The sequence below is a fragment of the Scyliorhinus torazame genome, chromosome 4 (assembly GCF_047496885.1).
Source record: "Scyliorhinus torazame isolate Kashiwa2021f chromosome 4, sScyTor2.1, whole genome shotgun sequence".
Lineage (NCBI taxonomy): Eukaryota > Metazoa > Chordata > Chondrichthyes > Carcharhiniformes > Scyliorhinidae > Scyliorhinus > Scyliorhinus torazame.
The window spans coordinates 128,507,863-128,525,288 of record NC_092710.1 but is presented as its reverse complement, the minus strand read 5'-3'; the positions used below and the strand labels follow the sequence as shown (position 1 = coordinate 128,525,288).

The window sequence follows — 17,426 nt, the reverse complement described above, 5'->3', positions numbered from 1 at the left end:
ATCATGGAAAATAACTCACAATCTTGATTACAGCTGTGAATTTTCTACTCTGAATTTATAGTACAGAAACAGGCCATTTGGTCCAACCAATCTATGTTGGCGCTAAAATGTCCGTTTCACCCCCTCCCCCATTATCAATTAATCTCACTCTATCAACATATTCTCTATCGCTTAGGAGATAGAGGATTCACTTATTATGCTATTCATCCAACAAGTTCCAAAATCTCATCAATCTCAAAGTAAAGAAACTCATCCTGAGTGCCTTAGTGGATTTATTAATGTATAGCCCCCAGTGTTGAACTGTCCACAATTGGAAAAAATCTTCTCCATGTCTAGCATATTGAACTTCTTTATAATTTTAATTATTTTTCCTTGTCCATCTCTGATGACACCAAAGTAAGTTGCGCAGAGGAGGTGAGCAGTCTGCAAAGAGGCATAGATAGGTTAAGAGAATGGGCAATAAAATTGGCAAGAGGATAAATGTGGGAAAATGTGAATTTGTCCACTTCAACAAGAAGAATGGAAAAGCAGGATAATATTTCAGTGGAGAGAGATTGCAGAATTCTGGGTATCCTGGTACATGAATCAGGAAATGTAAGTGTGCAGATACAGCATGTGATTCAGAAAGCAAATCGAATTTTGTTTTGTATTGCAAGGCGAATGGGATATAAAACCAGGGATGTTGAAATATAAAAGCAGGTTGGAAGACCTTCCTCCATATAGCGTACTGAGTACAGTTTTGGCCTCCTTATTTGATGAAAAGATAGTAATGCATTAGAAGCAGTTCAGAGAAAGTTCACTCGGCCGATACTGAGAACGGGAGAGGTTTTCTTATGAAGAAAGGTTAGGCAGGCTGTACCTTTATCCATTAGAGTTTAGAAGATTCAGAAATGATCTTATTGAAACATGAAAGATCCTGAGATGACTTGACAGGGTGGATGCTAAATGGATCTTTCAACTCGTGGGACAGATTTGAACTAGGGAACACAGTTTAAAAAAATAAAGAGTTACCTATTTAAGATATTTATTTTTCTACCAGAGGGCTGTGAGTCTTTGGACTCTCTTCATCAGAGAGCATTAGAGGAAGGGTCAATGAATATTTTTAAGGCAGATAGATAGATTCCTGACTAACAAGGGAGTCAACGGCCATCCAGGGGTAGACAGAATGGGGAGTTGAGGCCACAATCAGGTCAGCCATGTTCTTGTCGGATGGTGGAGCAGGGCTGAATGGCCTACTCCTGATCCTAATTCGTATGTTCACCTTTCGGTCTTCTGTATCGAGAAAAAAGCCCCATCCAGTTCCGTCTTTACTTTTTTGCACCTTGTCCAGTGCTTCTATATTCTTTTTGTAATATGGGGATCAGAACTTTTGTTACGACCCTGTGGAGGCCAATAACATGAAACAATCAAAAGACCCTCATGAAAGAAACCTATGCACAAGATTTCACTTTTAAAATCTTTTACTGTAACAATCAAACCAAAATCAACATAAATATGAATTAACAGCCAAATTGTATTCAAGAGAAATAATGCATTACTCCCTAAATAGCTGATACAACAAAGGCAGGTCTCTAATTTCTTTCATGTTACTTCAATATATATGGCATTAATCTCAACTACAAAGTTCTTAAAAATTGACCCTCTTCCAGGTAAAGGTCCACTTCCTTTCTCAACATAGGAATGAAGTCCAAAGTCTTATCAAATGGCAGCTTCCTTTCCCAGGTAAAGTTCCCACTCCTTTATTTGTGCAGGATCTAGGCCTCAAGTCAGCTCCAACAGGAAATTTACTCTAGTTGATCATAAGACCATAAGATGTAAGACCAGAAGTAGCCCATCGAGTCTGTTCTGCTATTTAATGAGATTGTGACTGATATGATAATCCTCAACTCCACTTTCCCGCTTTATCCCATAACCCCTGATTCCCTTACTGATTAAAAATCTGCCTATCTCAGACTTGAACATACTTAATGAGCTCTGCAATTCTGCTGTTAAAAAGTTCCACATATTCACTACCCTCTGAGAGAAGAAATTGTTTGTTGTCTCCGTCTAAAATGGGCGACCCCTTACTGTGAAATTATGCCCTATGGTCCTAGACTCTCCCTGATGGAGAAACAACCAATTGCATCATTTGAGAACCATTGATACGATTATCATCAAAAAGGCTGCAGACCCTCCCATGTACTGCCCACAACACTCTTCAGGTTTCAGCCTTTTCAGCTGTCTCCCATATGCTGCTTCACAGCCACTGTCCTGTCCCCCTGCTGGATACAAACCTGGGGTTGGATGCTCCGGTCCCCCAGCCATATATTTCTGGGCAGCGTGCCATTCGCTGGCGGCGGGATTCTCTACTCCCACTGCTTGTCAATGGGATTTCCCATTGAAGCCACCCCAAGCCTCTGGGAAACCCGTGAGCAAGGGTGCATTGCTTCTTTTTAAAAAATATTTTAATTCAACATTTTTACACAACCAAAATCCAATGCTCCCCCCCCCGCCCCCTCACCACCCCGCACCCCCAGCACCATCCCCCCTCCTCCCCCAACCCATTGGCAGCAACCAGGTCTTCAAAATGCAAAATGAACAACCCCCATCTCTGGTGGAAGCCTCTCCTCCGCTCCTTCAGTGCAAACGTTACATTTTCCAAGGCCAAAAAGTCGAGCAGATCCCTCAGCCACGTTGAGGCACTAGGTAGAGAAGGTGACCTCGACACCAACAGGACCTACCTGCGAGCGGTCAGCGAGGCGATGGCCAAAATATCTGCCTCCGCTCCCGTCTGCAATTCCAGCAGATCCAACACCTCTAATATGGCCTTTAGGGGACCCGGCTCCAGATCCTCATGCAGAACCTAGGACATGGTGCTGGAAACCGACCCCCAATACCTCCCCAATTCGGGCAGGATCAATACATATGGGCATGGTTGGCTGGACACCTCTCACGCTGCTCACATCTATCCTGCATCCCCTGAAACAGCCGGCTCATCCACTCCTTTGTTAAGTATGCCCTATTCACCACTTTTAGCTGAATAAGGCCCAACCTCACACACAAGCCTTTGCAGCCCATCGCACCATAATCCATCCCCAACTCTTCCTCCCTCATAGCCTTAATCGCCTCCATTGACTCCTTCTCCTCCATAATCCTACCATAAATCGCTGAGACAACCCCACTCTCTGCCCCCCCCCCCCCCCCCCCCCCCCCACCGACAGTAGCTCCTCCAACAACGAGGAGGCCGGCATTGCCGGGAAACTCGGAAAAGTCTTTCTTGCAAAATTCCGCACCTGCATATACCTGAAGCCTTCATCACACTGCAGCCCATACTTCGCCTCCAACTCCTTTAAACTTGCAAATCTCCCCTTCAGAAACAGATCCTTCATCTCTTTCACCCCTTTCTTCTCCCATCCCCACCTTCGCATCCATCCTCCCAGGTTCAAACCCATGATTCCCTCTTAACAGCATCACCCTCAACCATGTCCTCAACTTGAAGGCTACCGAAATTGCCTCCAGATCCACAGCATGATTACCACTACCGAATTCACAGAATACTCCCCAGGGGCGAGTGGCAGTGCCGCCATTGCCAGCATCCACAACCCCGATCCCTTACAGGACCCTGCCTCCAACCGCACCCACAAAGCCTCGGACTCCTTCCTCCAGTCCCGCACTTTCTCCGCATTTGCCGCCCAATAATAATGCAACAGATTCAGGAGAGCCAAGCCCCCCAACTGCCGTCCCTTTGGAGCACCGTCCTCCTTATCCTTGTCACCTTCTTTGCCCACACAAGACCAGTTATTTAGCCGATGCGCCGGACGCAAAATGGTGGTTAAATTATGCCCCATGTCTATCGCATCCACAATTTCATCTACTCTTTCTGTTACTTCTTCAGATATTGAAGTAAGTTTGGTAAAGCAGGACTTTTCCTTTTGCATCTGTCTTGACTGCTCTTTATTATATTTTTGGTTCAAAATATGCATCCAGTGAAGATGTATGCCATATACCATAGTTTCCCAAATAGTAAATCCCTGATCCTAACTGGGCTAACAGCGAAGAGTGGTGAGCAGTGGAGATCGAATACTTTCCCAAAGGAAGACCAGGGAAGAAAACAATAGGCTGGTTTCTCCGATTACCAAGCCGCGTGTTTCTCGGGGGCATGCCGCATGTTGGTGGTGGGATTTTCTGTTCCCGCCGCTTGTCAATGGGATTTTCCATTCTCGCCACCCCATACCCTGGGGAAACCCACGGGCGAGGGTGTGCTGCCGGTGGGAACCAAGAATCCCAACAGCGGAGAATTCAGCCCAATATCTGCACAGACTGTCCTCAAATTATTCACAATTAAGTGATTATATGATTATCTGTGAGGATTGGCAGACGTCTTCCAGTAGGTCAGCTACCATACTTCTAATAATGAATGAGAAAGTTTTCCACTTGTTTTTGTGCATGTTTTGATGTGATTTCCTTTAACTTACCCTTTTCAAAATCATAGCCTTGGTTGGCAAAACTTTGGTTGGAAAGGAGACGTGATTGGAACAGGTCAAGTTGAGTTCAGTTGGGTGGAATGGGGCAAAGTGGTTAGCACTGCTCCCTCACGGCGCCCAGGACCTGGGTTCAGTCCTGGCCCGGGTCACTGTCCATGTGGAGTTTGCACATTCTCCCCGTGTTTGCGTGCCTCACCCCCACAACCCAAAGATGTGCTGGCTAGGTGGATTGGCCACGCTAAATTAACCCTTAATTGGAATAAAAAAGAATCAAGGTCACGCTTGCAGATTTGAATGGAAATGATCGGCAAAGTTATCATCCAGTCCTCATTTGGGCTCTCCAATTTAGAGCAAACCACATGGTGAGCAGTGAATGCAATATGTTAAATTGAAATAAGTACAAGGAAATTGCTATTTCACATGAAAGGAGTGTTGGGTCCTTGATTGTTGTGGGGAGAAGAGGTGAATGGGCAGGGGTTGCATCTCCTGTGCTTGCATGGTTCAATATCATGGGAATGGAAAGAAACGTCAGGGGTGATTGAGGAGTGGAGCCGGGTGTCTTGGACAGAACAGTCCCTTCAGAATGATGAAAGTGGAAGGGAGTGTTGTGATGTTAGAATGGAAAGGTGCTCTTAAGAGCAAGGGTTCATGTGGAACTGTAGAATAGCACCGCCCACAATATGATGTACAGTCACATGGTAGCAAGACCCTTGGAAAACAATCCAGAAGCAACCACCCAGTAAGTGAACAGCTAGCTTGCATGGTGGAGCAGAGCCATGTGTGACTATAAATGGTTAAAGCTTACCAATTAAGGGTTCATGTTTCAACGTACAAGTCTCAGGATCTCATCAATGAGACACCACAGCAGTGAGGCACCCTGCTGAAGAACCCATACTATGATAAGGATTAGATGTTTTAGGCAGTGTCCTTTGTAACATATATAATTAGACCTATCTCTTGCATTTGTTTGTGTGACGGAAAAGATATGCTTCAAATTTGAAGTAAAATAAACTTTTCAGTCCGGTGTGGGTTGGCACACCTGGACAGACTCGTGTCCTTGACTGGGTTATGCACTTCTCTTCACGAGAATAAATGGCCTCGATAAGCAGTGAGAAAAGGAGACAATTCCAGCTGGAACATTAAAACGACCAAGTCCATTTATCCTGAAAATGACGACTCAGTACATTTTCTAATATTTACACGAGAGCTGATTTCTTTTACTTACATTTAAAAATATCACTGAGCAATCGATACAGAATGTGTAATTACAGAATTCATCAATGCAGATTGATGAGTATAAAGTTTCCATGTATCATTCATTTGGAGCAAAACCATAGCAACGGCAGCAATATGTATGCTTGCCACATCTGAATAATCCCTGCGTGAATTGTTATTCACCTCTCAGAGAGCACGTACCTTCTCCACGTCTGTAGCTTAGAGACACAGTTGAGAAATTGCTAGAATAGAAAGGGTGATTTAGAAGATCCTACCTTTATCAATTCAATTCGCTTCTGATTTTTATTCCAATCTTTGTTTAAAATATTTCTAGTTTCATAATGAATTTTATAGCTTTGGTTTTCTGTTTTGTTATACAATAGCTATAATGTTTTCCCTTCTTTCAAAATAACTGGAACTCCCTCCCTAACAGCACTGTGAGTGTACCTACATCACAGGGATGCAACGTTTCAAGAAGACTGCCATCTTCTCAAATGCAATTAGGGATGGGCAGAAAATGCTGACCTAGCCACATCCCATGAATGAAGAGATTCTTTTTACAGTTGAAAGATTTGAAGAACTTTCTTAACTGTACAATGTACACTAAATGTACAATGTGTTATGATTTTCCTTCGCAATCCACAATGATCCCTTGAGAAAACATCATTAAAAGACACATTCTATGCTAATGGAGTTTGATGGTGCACTTTAGTATTGACCATGGGAGAGCATTTATTGGTGCTCATAATTTCTGATGTGTTAGTTCCATTTTGGCTTAACCATAGAATGGGCTGCGGAGTGGAGTCCATGTGCCGAATCTTCCTCCAGGCCTATCCATGTGTGATTTCACACAACATTTTTGTCTTTTCATACTGGAGTAGAGTTTGTAGTACACTTCGCGTGCAGTGCTGGAGATGTGAGGACTGTGGGTTCGAAGGCCTATCTTAATTCTCCAACACCCCATCCAACACCTAACTGTGTTTAAATGCTTCCTAAACCTCACCCTTCACCCCTCTCAATCCAACCCACCTCAATGTCAGCCCCTGCCCCCTAGCTCACCGATTCCACCTCTATGCCTCCCATTTACACTCCATGGCCACTCACTCAGTATGCACTATGTACAGTCCTTAGATTTCATAAATATCAGTGGAAAATGTTTTACCATCCAATCAACATTCTCGGGATTACCACTGATCAGAAAGTGCATGCAATCAGCCATTGAAATACTGTGGCTAAAAGGGCAGGTCAGAGGTTGGGAATATTGCCATGAGTAACTCACCTCCTAACTCCTCCAAAGCCTGTCCATCATCTAGAAGGCAAAAAAAAGTCAGGAGTGTAATGGAATATTCTCCACTTGCCTGGATGAATGCAGCTCCAACAACACTCAAGAAGCTCGACACCATCCAAGATAAAGCAGCCCACTTGATTTCTACCTCATCCATAAGCATTCAATCCCCCCACCACTGACAAACAGTGGCAGCAGTATGTCCCATCTGCAAGATGCACAGCAGGAACTCACCAAGACGCCTTTGAAAGCACCTTCTAAAGCTGCGACTTCCACCATCTAGAATGACATGAGCAGCAGATGGATGAGAACACAAACACTTGCAAGTTCCCCATCCAAGCCACACACCATCCTGAATTGGAACTATATTGCTGGTCCTTCACTAAGTCAAAGTCCTGGGTCTTCCTCCCGAATAGCACTGGGGGTGTAAACAACATGGACTGCAATGGTTCAGGAAGGCAGCTCACCACTACCTTCTAAAGGGCAATTAGAAATGGGAAACAAAAACACTGGACTAGCCAGCATCAACCACAAACAGTGAAAGTTTAAAAATAAAAACTGCCTATCATATCTTTTTTCAAATGTAGGTTTGTTTAAAGTTTTAAAACCATTTTTAATAACCAGAACCATTTAAATCACAGTCAAATATGACAGCACAGGCTGCTGGGACATTTTGACACATTTTTTACTGCCTTGTGGTGCTTCCTCTATTCGAAAAGTACTGTAATACATGTGAACACATACACAAGGCTACATGAACCTCCCTTTAAAAATGGATCCCTATGATGATGCACTACATAAAATTCAAATCAATACGACAATGCAGCATCTAATAGTGACATTTGAAAGTGTGAAAATGCATCTTTCAGAATGTTGCAGACTCCTCAGCTGGTTTTCCATTTTCTTCTTGAACTCTCAATCTGCCATGCTTTTGTGGGCTTCCAAAACACTGCACCAATGGACAATACATGTTGGGTGTGGGGGAGAGGGGAGTGGGAAGCAGGTGACAGGGCAAAGATGGTGCTTACTATATATTACTTTTGTTCAATATATTTTTATTTAACAAGTTGCAGGACAAGGGCACAGTACAACAGCTTGTAAGCACCTGTGCAAAGGATGTAGTTCAAAAAAATAATTCTGGTGTAATGTGTGTCATGATATTCAAACACACACATCATGATAGACACACCAACAGACAAATCAGAACACACAACACCACAACCAATGACAGAAAGATATAAAAGCACAGACACAACCCCTGGTGGTCAGTAAGAGCGGCAGAGGAGAACCAGGACACAGCTATAGCCGGGGACACTCAGGGAGACAGCACGTGCAGAGTATCCAGAACGAACTGTATTATAAGAGTTATAATAAAATAGAGTTGTACCACATACAACTGTGTTGGCTCATCTGTGCACCAGAGCACCCAACACCACATGGTACAGGAGTGGATCGATACCTGCCGGCATACATCCAGTGTACAGAGACAACCAGCAGTGCCCAGACATGATGTACGAGCTCCCGGTTCCGCAGGCGCTCCAGTGCGACGGCGACCTCCACGAAAACTGGAGGCGATTCCGGCAAATGTTCGAGATGTTCCTGGCGGCAGCTCAACTCCAAGACCTGGATGATAAGGAAAAAATTGAATTTCTCCTCATCGTCGCCGGTGCAAGGGCAAGAGCAATGTTCAGAAGGTTCAGGTTCTTCAGGAGGCAGCAAAGGCACGATTACCAGGCAGTCATGGGCAAATTCGCCAAGTACTGTGAAGAATACGCAATCCAATGGGGACTTAAAGGTAAGAAAAGCTGCAATACTCACCTCGTGGCTGGGATCCCGGAGCCCGAAATCCCGGGCCTGAGAAAAGGCTGGGTCGAGGTCGACGGCCATCTTGCTAAAGGTATAACGCTAGCACAGTTGCGCGAGAAGTGCGCAGAACCGGAAGTTTCGTATGCGCATGCGCAATATGGTGCGCATCCGCAGTTAAGAAAATGGCCATCGGTAAAGGAACAGCGATCTGAGCATGCGCAGTCGCTTCCTACGTGCTACATACCGAGCGTCAGGATGTCAGAGGCCCAAGACTGGATCAATTTAAAAAGGAAATGTCCCAAATCCAATTTAAAAGGGAAACGTCCCAAATCAAAAAAACAAAAATCTGTTAAAGCTGTAAAACAACCTTCCCTCACCTGGAATGACAGCGCAGTGCCGCAAATTGACCCAGGAGATGAATTTTACCTCCGAAGAACCCTCCGACAAGCAGTTACCTACGCACAAGCCGATGATTCCGACCTTGAATACTTCGATGACGATTTTTACAGTGTTTCCGGACCTCGCGAGCCCAATGATAGCTCCGTGGTCCTATATGACTATGACTCGGACGAACCTTTCGTGTTGCACATTGGCGGCCCCCATACTGAATCCGACGCAGATGCGGATTCATTTTTCGGATTTGAGGATCTTCAACCCAGCAGATATGACGTTCCAACTTATCAGTACCGGATGATGCTGCAGCCTGACATTACCAGACAGGGAGCGGTGCAAGCACACGGAGAGTGCCCTGCTGCCACACAGAGCGTGGTCCACGTCCCGCTCAACGTTCCCGACTCTATGAAAGAAGACATGCAAGACTCCAGAGTGCAGTCCTCGCATGAACCAGAAGTGACTCCAGTGTCACAAGCTTCCACAGCAAGCTCGTGGACAGCCTCCACGATAGAAGTAACGCAAGACTCCAGAGCGCAGTCCTTGCACGAACAAGAAGTGACTCCAGTGTCACAAGTCTCCACAGAGAGCTCGTGGACAGCCTCCACGATAGAAGCAACGCAAGACTCCAGAGCGCAGTCCTTGCACGAACAAGAAGTGACTCCAGTGTCACAAGCCTCCACAGAGAGCTCGTGGACGGACTCCACGATGGAAGGAACGCAAGACTCCAGAGCGCAGTCCTTGCAGGAACAAGACCATGAGGGTCTAGCAACCTCTCCTGACCAACCAGCGGCAGACGATGCAAGTCTGCCATGCTCCCGTGAACAGCAAGAAGGCTATAACAGCCTACCATGCTCCACTACACAGCAGCATGACCATGACGGTCTCTCATGCTACAATAAAGGGCACAGCGCTGAAGACTGTTCAAGCCCAACTGAAGACAAGCCAAAGGAATCGCCTCGTCCAAGCCCGAAAAAAAAAAGGTTTATGCGCTGACCTTCAGGATCATTGTAGCCGAACAGAGATTAATAATGCAGCACGGCCACAGAAGGATGCTGAGGATTTCCTAACGAAATTAATTGTATGTTTAACTTGCAAGGAGCAGACTGAGAATTGCCAGTGTTTTAGTACGGATCGAAAAAATGGACAAGACATTGATCCTCAGGTAATGGAAATAACACAACCTGACTCATATCCACAGCAGGGACAAATGTCTCCCTTCAACACAATGCCGCAAAATCCCAACTTCAGAGACCAGCAGTTAGTCAGTAATGACTCTTCAAACCTGGAAGGGAACATTAATTGCATTGAACCTATACACACTCCACTGATTATTGAGCAGAACATTGGAGCAAGAATCCTGAGGACACCGACATCGAGTAGCCAGATAACGAATTTAACACCCACAGCAGTTTCAAGTGAACCAAGTGTGCTTTCCACTAATGATGAAGATGCAGATAAGGTCGAACCGATTATCCATTGTACCACACTAACCCCAGTGCTCAAGCAGTTATGTATGGGGAGTATAATGTGGGCAATTGAGAACAGTAAAAAAGAGACTGTGACCATGCCAGTCCCAGCAAAATCAGACCCAGAGACCATGAAGGCATGTACATCAAACAAAGTTACATATGAGGTACCTGAGAAGAAAAGTGAAACGGAATGTTCTTTGGAAAATGGTACAATGTCGATAGAAACAGTGGATACTATATTCGAGACCATACATATGGGAGAATTTGGGGGTAATAAACAAGGTTCTGCAATGTCTGGGGGAAGATTTAAAGTTCCAAAGAAGAAAAGCCCAAATGAAGGACAATGGCAAGACAATGACAGTCCACCGACATGGTGTGCACCACCAGATGAAAACTCTGACAATTTACCCAACCCTAGTGAACAGCAAGCTGCTAATGACGATCTATCCACGGGATGTGAGACGAGTGACGACAGCATCCCACTTCCCATGCAAAAGGTGCAAGGTGACAGACCTCGCCTAGTGCGTACCAAGGCACTCAACGATCACGGTGGGACCACTGACGACTGCGGTGGCGGCGCACCGCTTCCACCCTCGATGGCTCGAGCCTCTCCACTGGTTGGTGCATTCCTGCATGTTCCGACTCCAGAAGTGCAGCTTCAGGGAATCTCGGCTGCCTCCAGTGAACCTGTTGGGACTCCGGACGGGGGGCATCGACGGAAGGCAGACCGGACTCCAGATGGGGAGCAGCCAAGCGCCGACTCTGATCTGCGCACGCCAGACCTTGCTCCGGACGGGCGGTGTCGCGGCCTCGGTGATGGCACGCTCAGGGTGACGGCAGATGCCACGGCGACAGGGAATGGATCGCGTGGCAGTCCCACTGGGTCGGCAGTGGCAACCAGCACCGGCGGTCCAAGATGGACACACCAACTCGCGCCATCGCCAGACGTTGATGCGAGCAACAATTCTCTATCCAAGGCGACATGCTTCGACGTTTCTCTGCGGAGTCGCCCTTCCGGCACAGCAGGTGGCCGGAACCAGCGTACACGGTCTTGGCCAACTTCCACATCTGGCACAGTCATCGCCTTGCATGATATTAGTGATGGTGCTACTTCAATGGCAACGACCCATCGGCTACAAGATGCCGTCCACCACAAACATAAAAAGAAAACAGACTCCACCTTGTTCCTGGCATGCAGGGCGGATGGATTGGTGCGTAGGCGCAATCAGCGGGCTCTGTGCCGCCTTCCACGCTCGCAACTGCACCGTACGCACAGGCCGGATCCTCCACTGGTTCCCAAGGATGACTTCGTGGAGATGCCACGGATCATGCCCCTTCCATCGCCACCAGAACCAAACCACAGCCAGGGCACCACTAACAAAGATGTTGAATGTCATATTTGCAAGAATGAAAAAGACCAAGCACTGCAGGAAGTACAACAAATGGTAAAGTAGAGACTTCGGCAACAGCATCACCTCCAACAGTCCAAGGTGAACCAGTGTGACCACAAATCTCCACAGCTGAACCGGCTTGAGGACCAGCCCATTCTTGAGGCGGTCACCCACTAGACTGGACTTATAACGCTGTTAATACGTTCAAAAAGTCAAACACTTCTGTATTATAACCTGTTGTTGTTTATTGTTCCAGATATCGTCTGACCGGACCAATGTTCAAGTTTTTTTTTCTCTCGCATCCAAGTTTTGTTATGGTACAACCTTGTTAGTGTGACGCACCCGACATCGCCCCATGTAAATAGTTACGTCATAAACACACGCTGTACACAACACAAACGCACACTCTTAGATGCACTCACGACACAATTGTATTTATAACCACGTAGGCACTTGTCTTTGTAAAAAAGGGGGATGTCATGATATTCAAACACACACATCATGATAGACACACCAACAGACAAATCAGAACACACAACACCACAACCAATGACAGAAAGATATAAAAGCACAGACACAACCCCTGGTGGTCAGTAAGAGCGGCAGAGGAGAACCAGGACACAGCTATAGCCGGGGACACTCAGGGAGACAGCACGTGCAGAGTATCCAGAACGAACTGTATTATAAGAGTTATAATAAAATAGAGTTGTACCACATACAACTGTGTTGGCTCATCTGTGCACCAGAGCACCCAACACCACAATGTGGATGCTAGCCCTCCCTGCCCCGCCCTCCCCCACCCACACACACACACACCTTCAGTCTCTCCCTTCCCCTGGCTTTCCCTCCCCACCCCCCATCCCCACCAGGCTGGCCAGCCAGTCTGAGGCTTTGGGCGAAGCTGCCGATCTCCATCAGAGCAGGAGACGTCGCTGGGCTATCAGGGAGGCGAAGCGAAGGCCTCGGCGCCAGCCCCATCCCCGTTAAGAGTTCTGGCTGTTCTGACACCCTATATACCGCCACAAATGGGCATGGCTCCACCCTCACCCACATGACCTTGGACATGGCCTCGATGCGATGTCGTGGAGCCCTCTCTCAGCATTTGCCAGTTGCGTCCCACTCTAATTCTGGTCACACACTCTGGTCGCCACACTACCAGAAGGGTGTGGAGGCTTTAGAGAGGGTGCAGAAGAGATTTACCAGGATTCTGCCTGGTATGGAGGGCATTAGCTATGAGGAGCGGTTGAATAAACTCGGTTTGTTCTCACTGGAACGACGGAGGTTGAGGGGCGACCTGATAGAGGTCTACAAAATTATGAGGGGCATAGACAGAGTGGATAGTCAGAGGCTTGTCCCCAGGGTGGAGGGGTCAATTACTAGGGGGCGTAGGTTTAAGGTGCTAGTGGCAAGGTTTAGAGTAGATGTACGAGGCAAGTTTTTTACACAGAGGGTAGTGGGTGCCTGGAACTCGCTGTCGGAGGAGGTGGTGGAAGCAGGGACGACAGTGACATTTAAGGGGCATTTTGGCAAATATATGAATAGGATGGGAATAGAGGGATATGGACCCAGGAAGTATAGAAGATTGTAGTTTAGTCGGGCAGCATGGTCGGCACGGTCTTGGAGGGCCGAAGGGCCTGGTCCTGTGCTGTACTTTTCTTTGTTCTTTGTTAATTCCGATGGCACACAGCCGGTAGATTGCGTCCCAAATGTATAAATATAAATTCAAATGTTATGAATTGAGCTGTCTTTCCAGTTCCAAGCTGAACGTTATAATACTGTGCATTTCCTGAAGCCACTGATTCATGCAGTAAAGTCATTCCATAAGTCCTGGCCATTGGCCAATATGTCGCCTAAATGACCATTCTTACAAAAGCAAAATACTGGAATGCAAATGGAAAATGTTGATAATACTCAGCAAGGTCTGGCAACTTTTGTGGGGAAAGAAACATAATCAACATTTCAAGTCTGATTACAGTCCATTGAGCTGAATCTTTAACCCTGGGCGGGATTCTGTGATCCTGAGGCTAAGTGTTGACGCTGTCAGGAATACCGTCGCGTTCCTCGACGGTGTCAACACAGCCTCAGGATCAGCAATTCTGGCCCCTACAGGGGGCCAGCATGGCACTGGAGCGGTTCAAGCTGCTCCAGCTGCTGATCCCGACGTCAAATGGGCGCCACAGGATCAGCGCATGCGCAGTGGCACCGGCGCAAACCGTGCATGCGCAGCGGCTTACTGCAACGTGCTGGCCCCGAAGCAACATGGCGCAGGGCTACAGGGGCTGGCGCGGAAGGAAGGAGGCCGGCCTGCTGGGGTCGGCCCAGAGGAATGCACTAATGTCTCAGACCATTTTCCACGTCAACCACTGCCTTTTGGAAAGTTTTCCAATGTTGTGCAGATTATTAGGCTGGGCATTTTATTGTGGAGAAATGTCACTATGTTATTTTCAGTTTATTTTAATGCATTTTTCTAATTTTCACTTTCAATTTAGCGAGAACATGTGGCTCCAATCTACGAGGTCCAAGTGGCACCATCACATCTCCCAATTATCCCGTCCAATATGAGAACAATGCACATTGCGTCTGGGTTATCAGTGCCACAGACCCCGATAAGGTAAGCTATTTCACTGGCTTGTCACTTTTCATTGCTTTCCGGCTATTGGTGTAACTTTTCAATCAACTGGGCCAACAATCACCAATGCAACATCACTGGTTGTTAGATGTGGTCAATCCCAAGGTACGTACAAATAGAAAAAAAACATGCTTAATTTGGTTGTTTAATGTTGTACTATTCATCATCTGCATCTGAAATCAGAAGCAGCTACTTGTTCAGAAAAAATCCTGATCACTTTGTCTTAACCAGCTTTACCAGAATGGAAGTGTGGTGGAATAGGCAGCGATGAGCTGGGAGGTGGTTTGTGGGAAATTCAGAGTTGTAGAAAGTTTGATTTGTCTGTTGCAATTTGGACAGGAATACATAGATTTGCTTAATATGTCGAATTGAGCAGAATGATTCACCCCAGCCTTATCACTGACAACTAAAGAAAGAAGGTCAATGCAAAGCAAGGCTGTCATTTCCACCACATAATTTGGTGGAATCAATGCAGTGAGTGAATTAAATTCAGCTGTGCCCACTGGGACAACTCCATCACACCTGGAGACATTTTATCTTTTCTGGCTATGAAGTCTGTCTCATCCTATTTCAATCTAGATGTCATTGAGGCCTGATTTTAACAAAGGCAGTGGCAGGCATTGTTACCCACCGGATGTCACCCACCAGAGAAATGTGGTGAGATGCAGCAGTGGCCAGAAGAAGTAACAACTTGGAGAAGGCTTAAGAGTAAGGAGGTCGCTGGTGCAGAAATAAATCCTTTGGCCTTCCCTATTCTAGTCTTTCCAATACTGGCAACACTCCAACCAAGCCATTATTTTTTGCTGAAGACTGTCTCCTTGAAGCCTGCTCCCACCTCAATCTCCACTCCCACCTGCCAACCTTGACATAATTCCTGCTGGTCATGTGCTAGATGAAGCTTGTCTGTTAAATCACTTGGGCATTGTATTCTTTGGAACAACCGAATTGCCCACTCAGGCCGTTTTTGCATTGATAGATTAAAATATTCCCCAGTGTGGGATATTTTCCAGCCCTGCCTTCTGGTGGGATCTTCGTGGGGGAGGGGGAGGGGGGGAACACGAGCCATACAAAACAACATAGACTTCAGTTGCCTCTGCCGCTGGAAATACGCCGCAGAAGGGGAGCAGGAAATCTTGGACCCAGAATCTTTGTTCTGTATTCAGAAGGGCATGGAGTGCAACCCTGAAAAATGCATAATAATTCAATGGAACCTGGAATAGGACAATAAAGGTGGCCTTGCCAGTATTATCTTTTAGAGGTGCTCACTCTCTTCTCCCCCCCACACCATCCCTGGTGGTGAAAAGAAATGGATTTCTGTAAATATTTTTCTCTTCAATTACAGATCATTGCAAAAAAAAAACATTTTGACATGCCCTCTTCTGATTTTCTCCCCATATCTGTTAAATGTACTAAATCAGCCTTCATGATTTTGTCTTATGGGTGCTCTGCAATTCGATGGAGCCTACACATTAACAGGTGAACATGTGTGCACTTGTTTAGCCGTATTTCTAGCTAGATAATAACAAGGGGCATCAGATTGTTTCTCCCTCTGTAATCCTGGTATGCGACGTAGTTGATAATATCTGTTTTGCAACCTTGACTGTCAGAGAACGAAGGCTGTTCTACACCTTTTTGACTTGGCTCCACATCGCACTGTAAACTTACCATTGGACCAGAGGGAAAGCCAAAACTGTAAACTTAGAGTCTTGTTTAAGCATTGGTGCAAATCTTTGTTTTGGCCTCGTTCAGCCTACAATGTGCATTTTAGCGTGTGTCATTTTCAGAAGGTTACAAAAATCAAAACGAGAACAAAGCATATATTTGGCAGGATGCCTCCTACACATTTCCATGTGGGAAGATACCACAAAAAGTGTTCGTTGACACAGAGAAGGCCAGAAAAAGATTGAATGGACGTTATTTTGAATGGTATAGATCTTTAATAACGTGATTAAGGAAAGACTTACCGGCAGAAAGATCATCCAGTCCCGCTGAAGTTGACCCCACTGCCGGTTCCCCGGGAGTGAGATGGGCGAGGCATGTAAATTGCCACTGACTTGGGCCAGACAGGAAGATGCCCCCGGAAGCCAATTGTGAGTCACCTCTGTTGTGGATAAACCCACTGCGAGGTCTGGAACATCCTGGCGTTTCCCCTCCACTTACAAAATCAGTTACAAAATGTCATCATTATCAAATTGTCATAATGAGAGTGAGGCGAGGGGATGGATAGCTCTTTGACATTGGGGGTGCTTGAGGCAGAGATTAATTATATATTTTAGAAAACTGGATCAATACTTCATGCAGGGTAAGATACAAGGCAATGGGAAACAAATGGGACAGTGCAATTAATTTTGGATTACTCCAGCAAAGAGCCAGAATAGGCATAATAGGTTGAATGGCCTTTATCTGTGCTGCAAATATCTATGTGATTCTATCTTGACGTAGCTCTTCGTTCAGAATGAGGATTCTGTGTTATGCTTTGTAAAACTGGAATACTGATAAGCAGAGCTCAGTCTGAGATTTGCAGTTGAATTATCAGAGTGACCTTTAGTTAATGGCTTTACTTTATCTAGGGAATGATACTTAACAAAGACTGAGTTTCCTGAATCATATAACAGCCTTTTGTTTTATTGGTACAGACCTGGTGAGAGTGTCATGGATAGATCAGAATACTCTTGCAGTCAGTGGGGATTAAGCGCCATCAAGTAAGAGTGCAGATTGTCTGAAATTCAGTTTTGCATTTACACAATGTACATTTGAGAGTCACAATACAGACTG

At 45.9% G+C, this 17,426-nt stretch overlaps 1 protein-coding gene across 1 annotated transcript in view; it reads left to right on the top strand.

The window, feature by feature from the left end:
• Positions 1–17,426, top strand: part of LOC140410474 (CUB and sushi domain-containing protein 1-like) — a 3,392,839-nt gene that overhangs the window by 2,236,065 nt on the left and 1,139,348 nt on the right. The window contains exon 10 of the mRNA XM_072498599.1: positions 14,512–14,633. Within this exon, the coding sequence (XP_072354700.1) occupies positions 14,512–14,633 (122 nt within the window). The remainder of the gene's footprint in view (positions 1–14,511; positions 14,634–17,426) is intronic.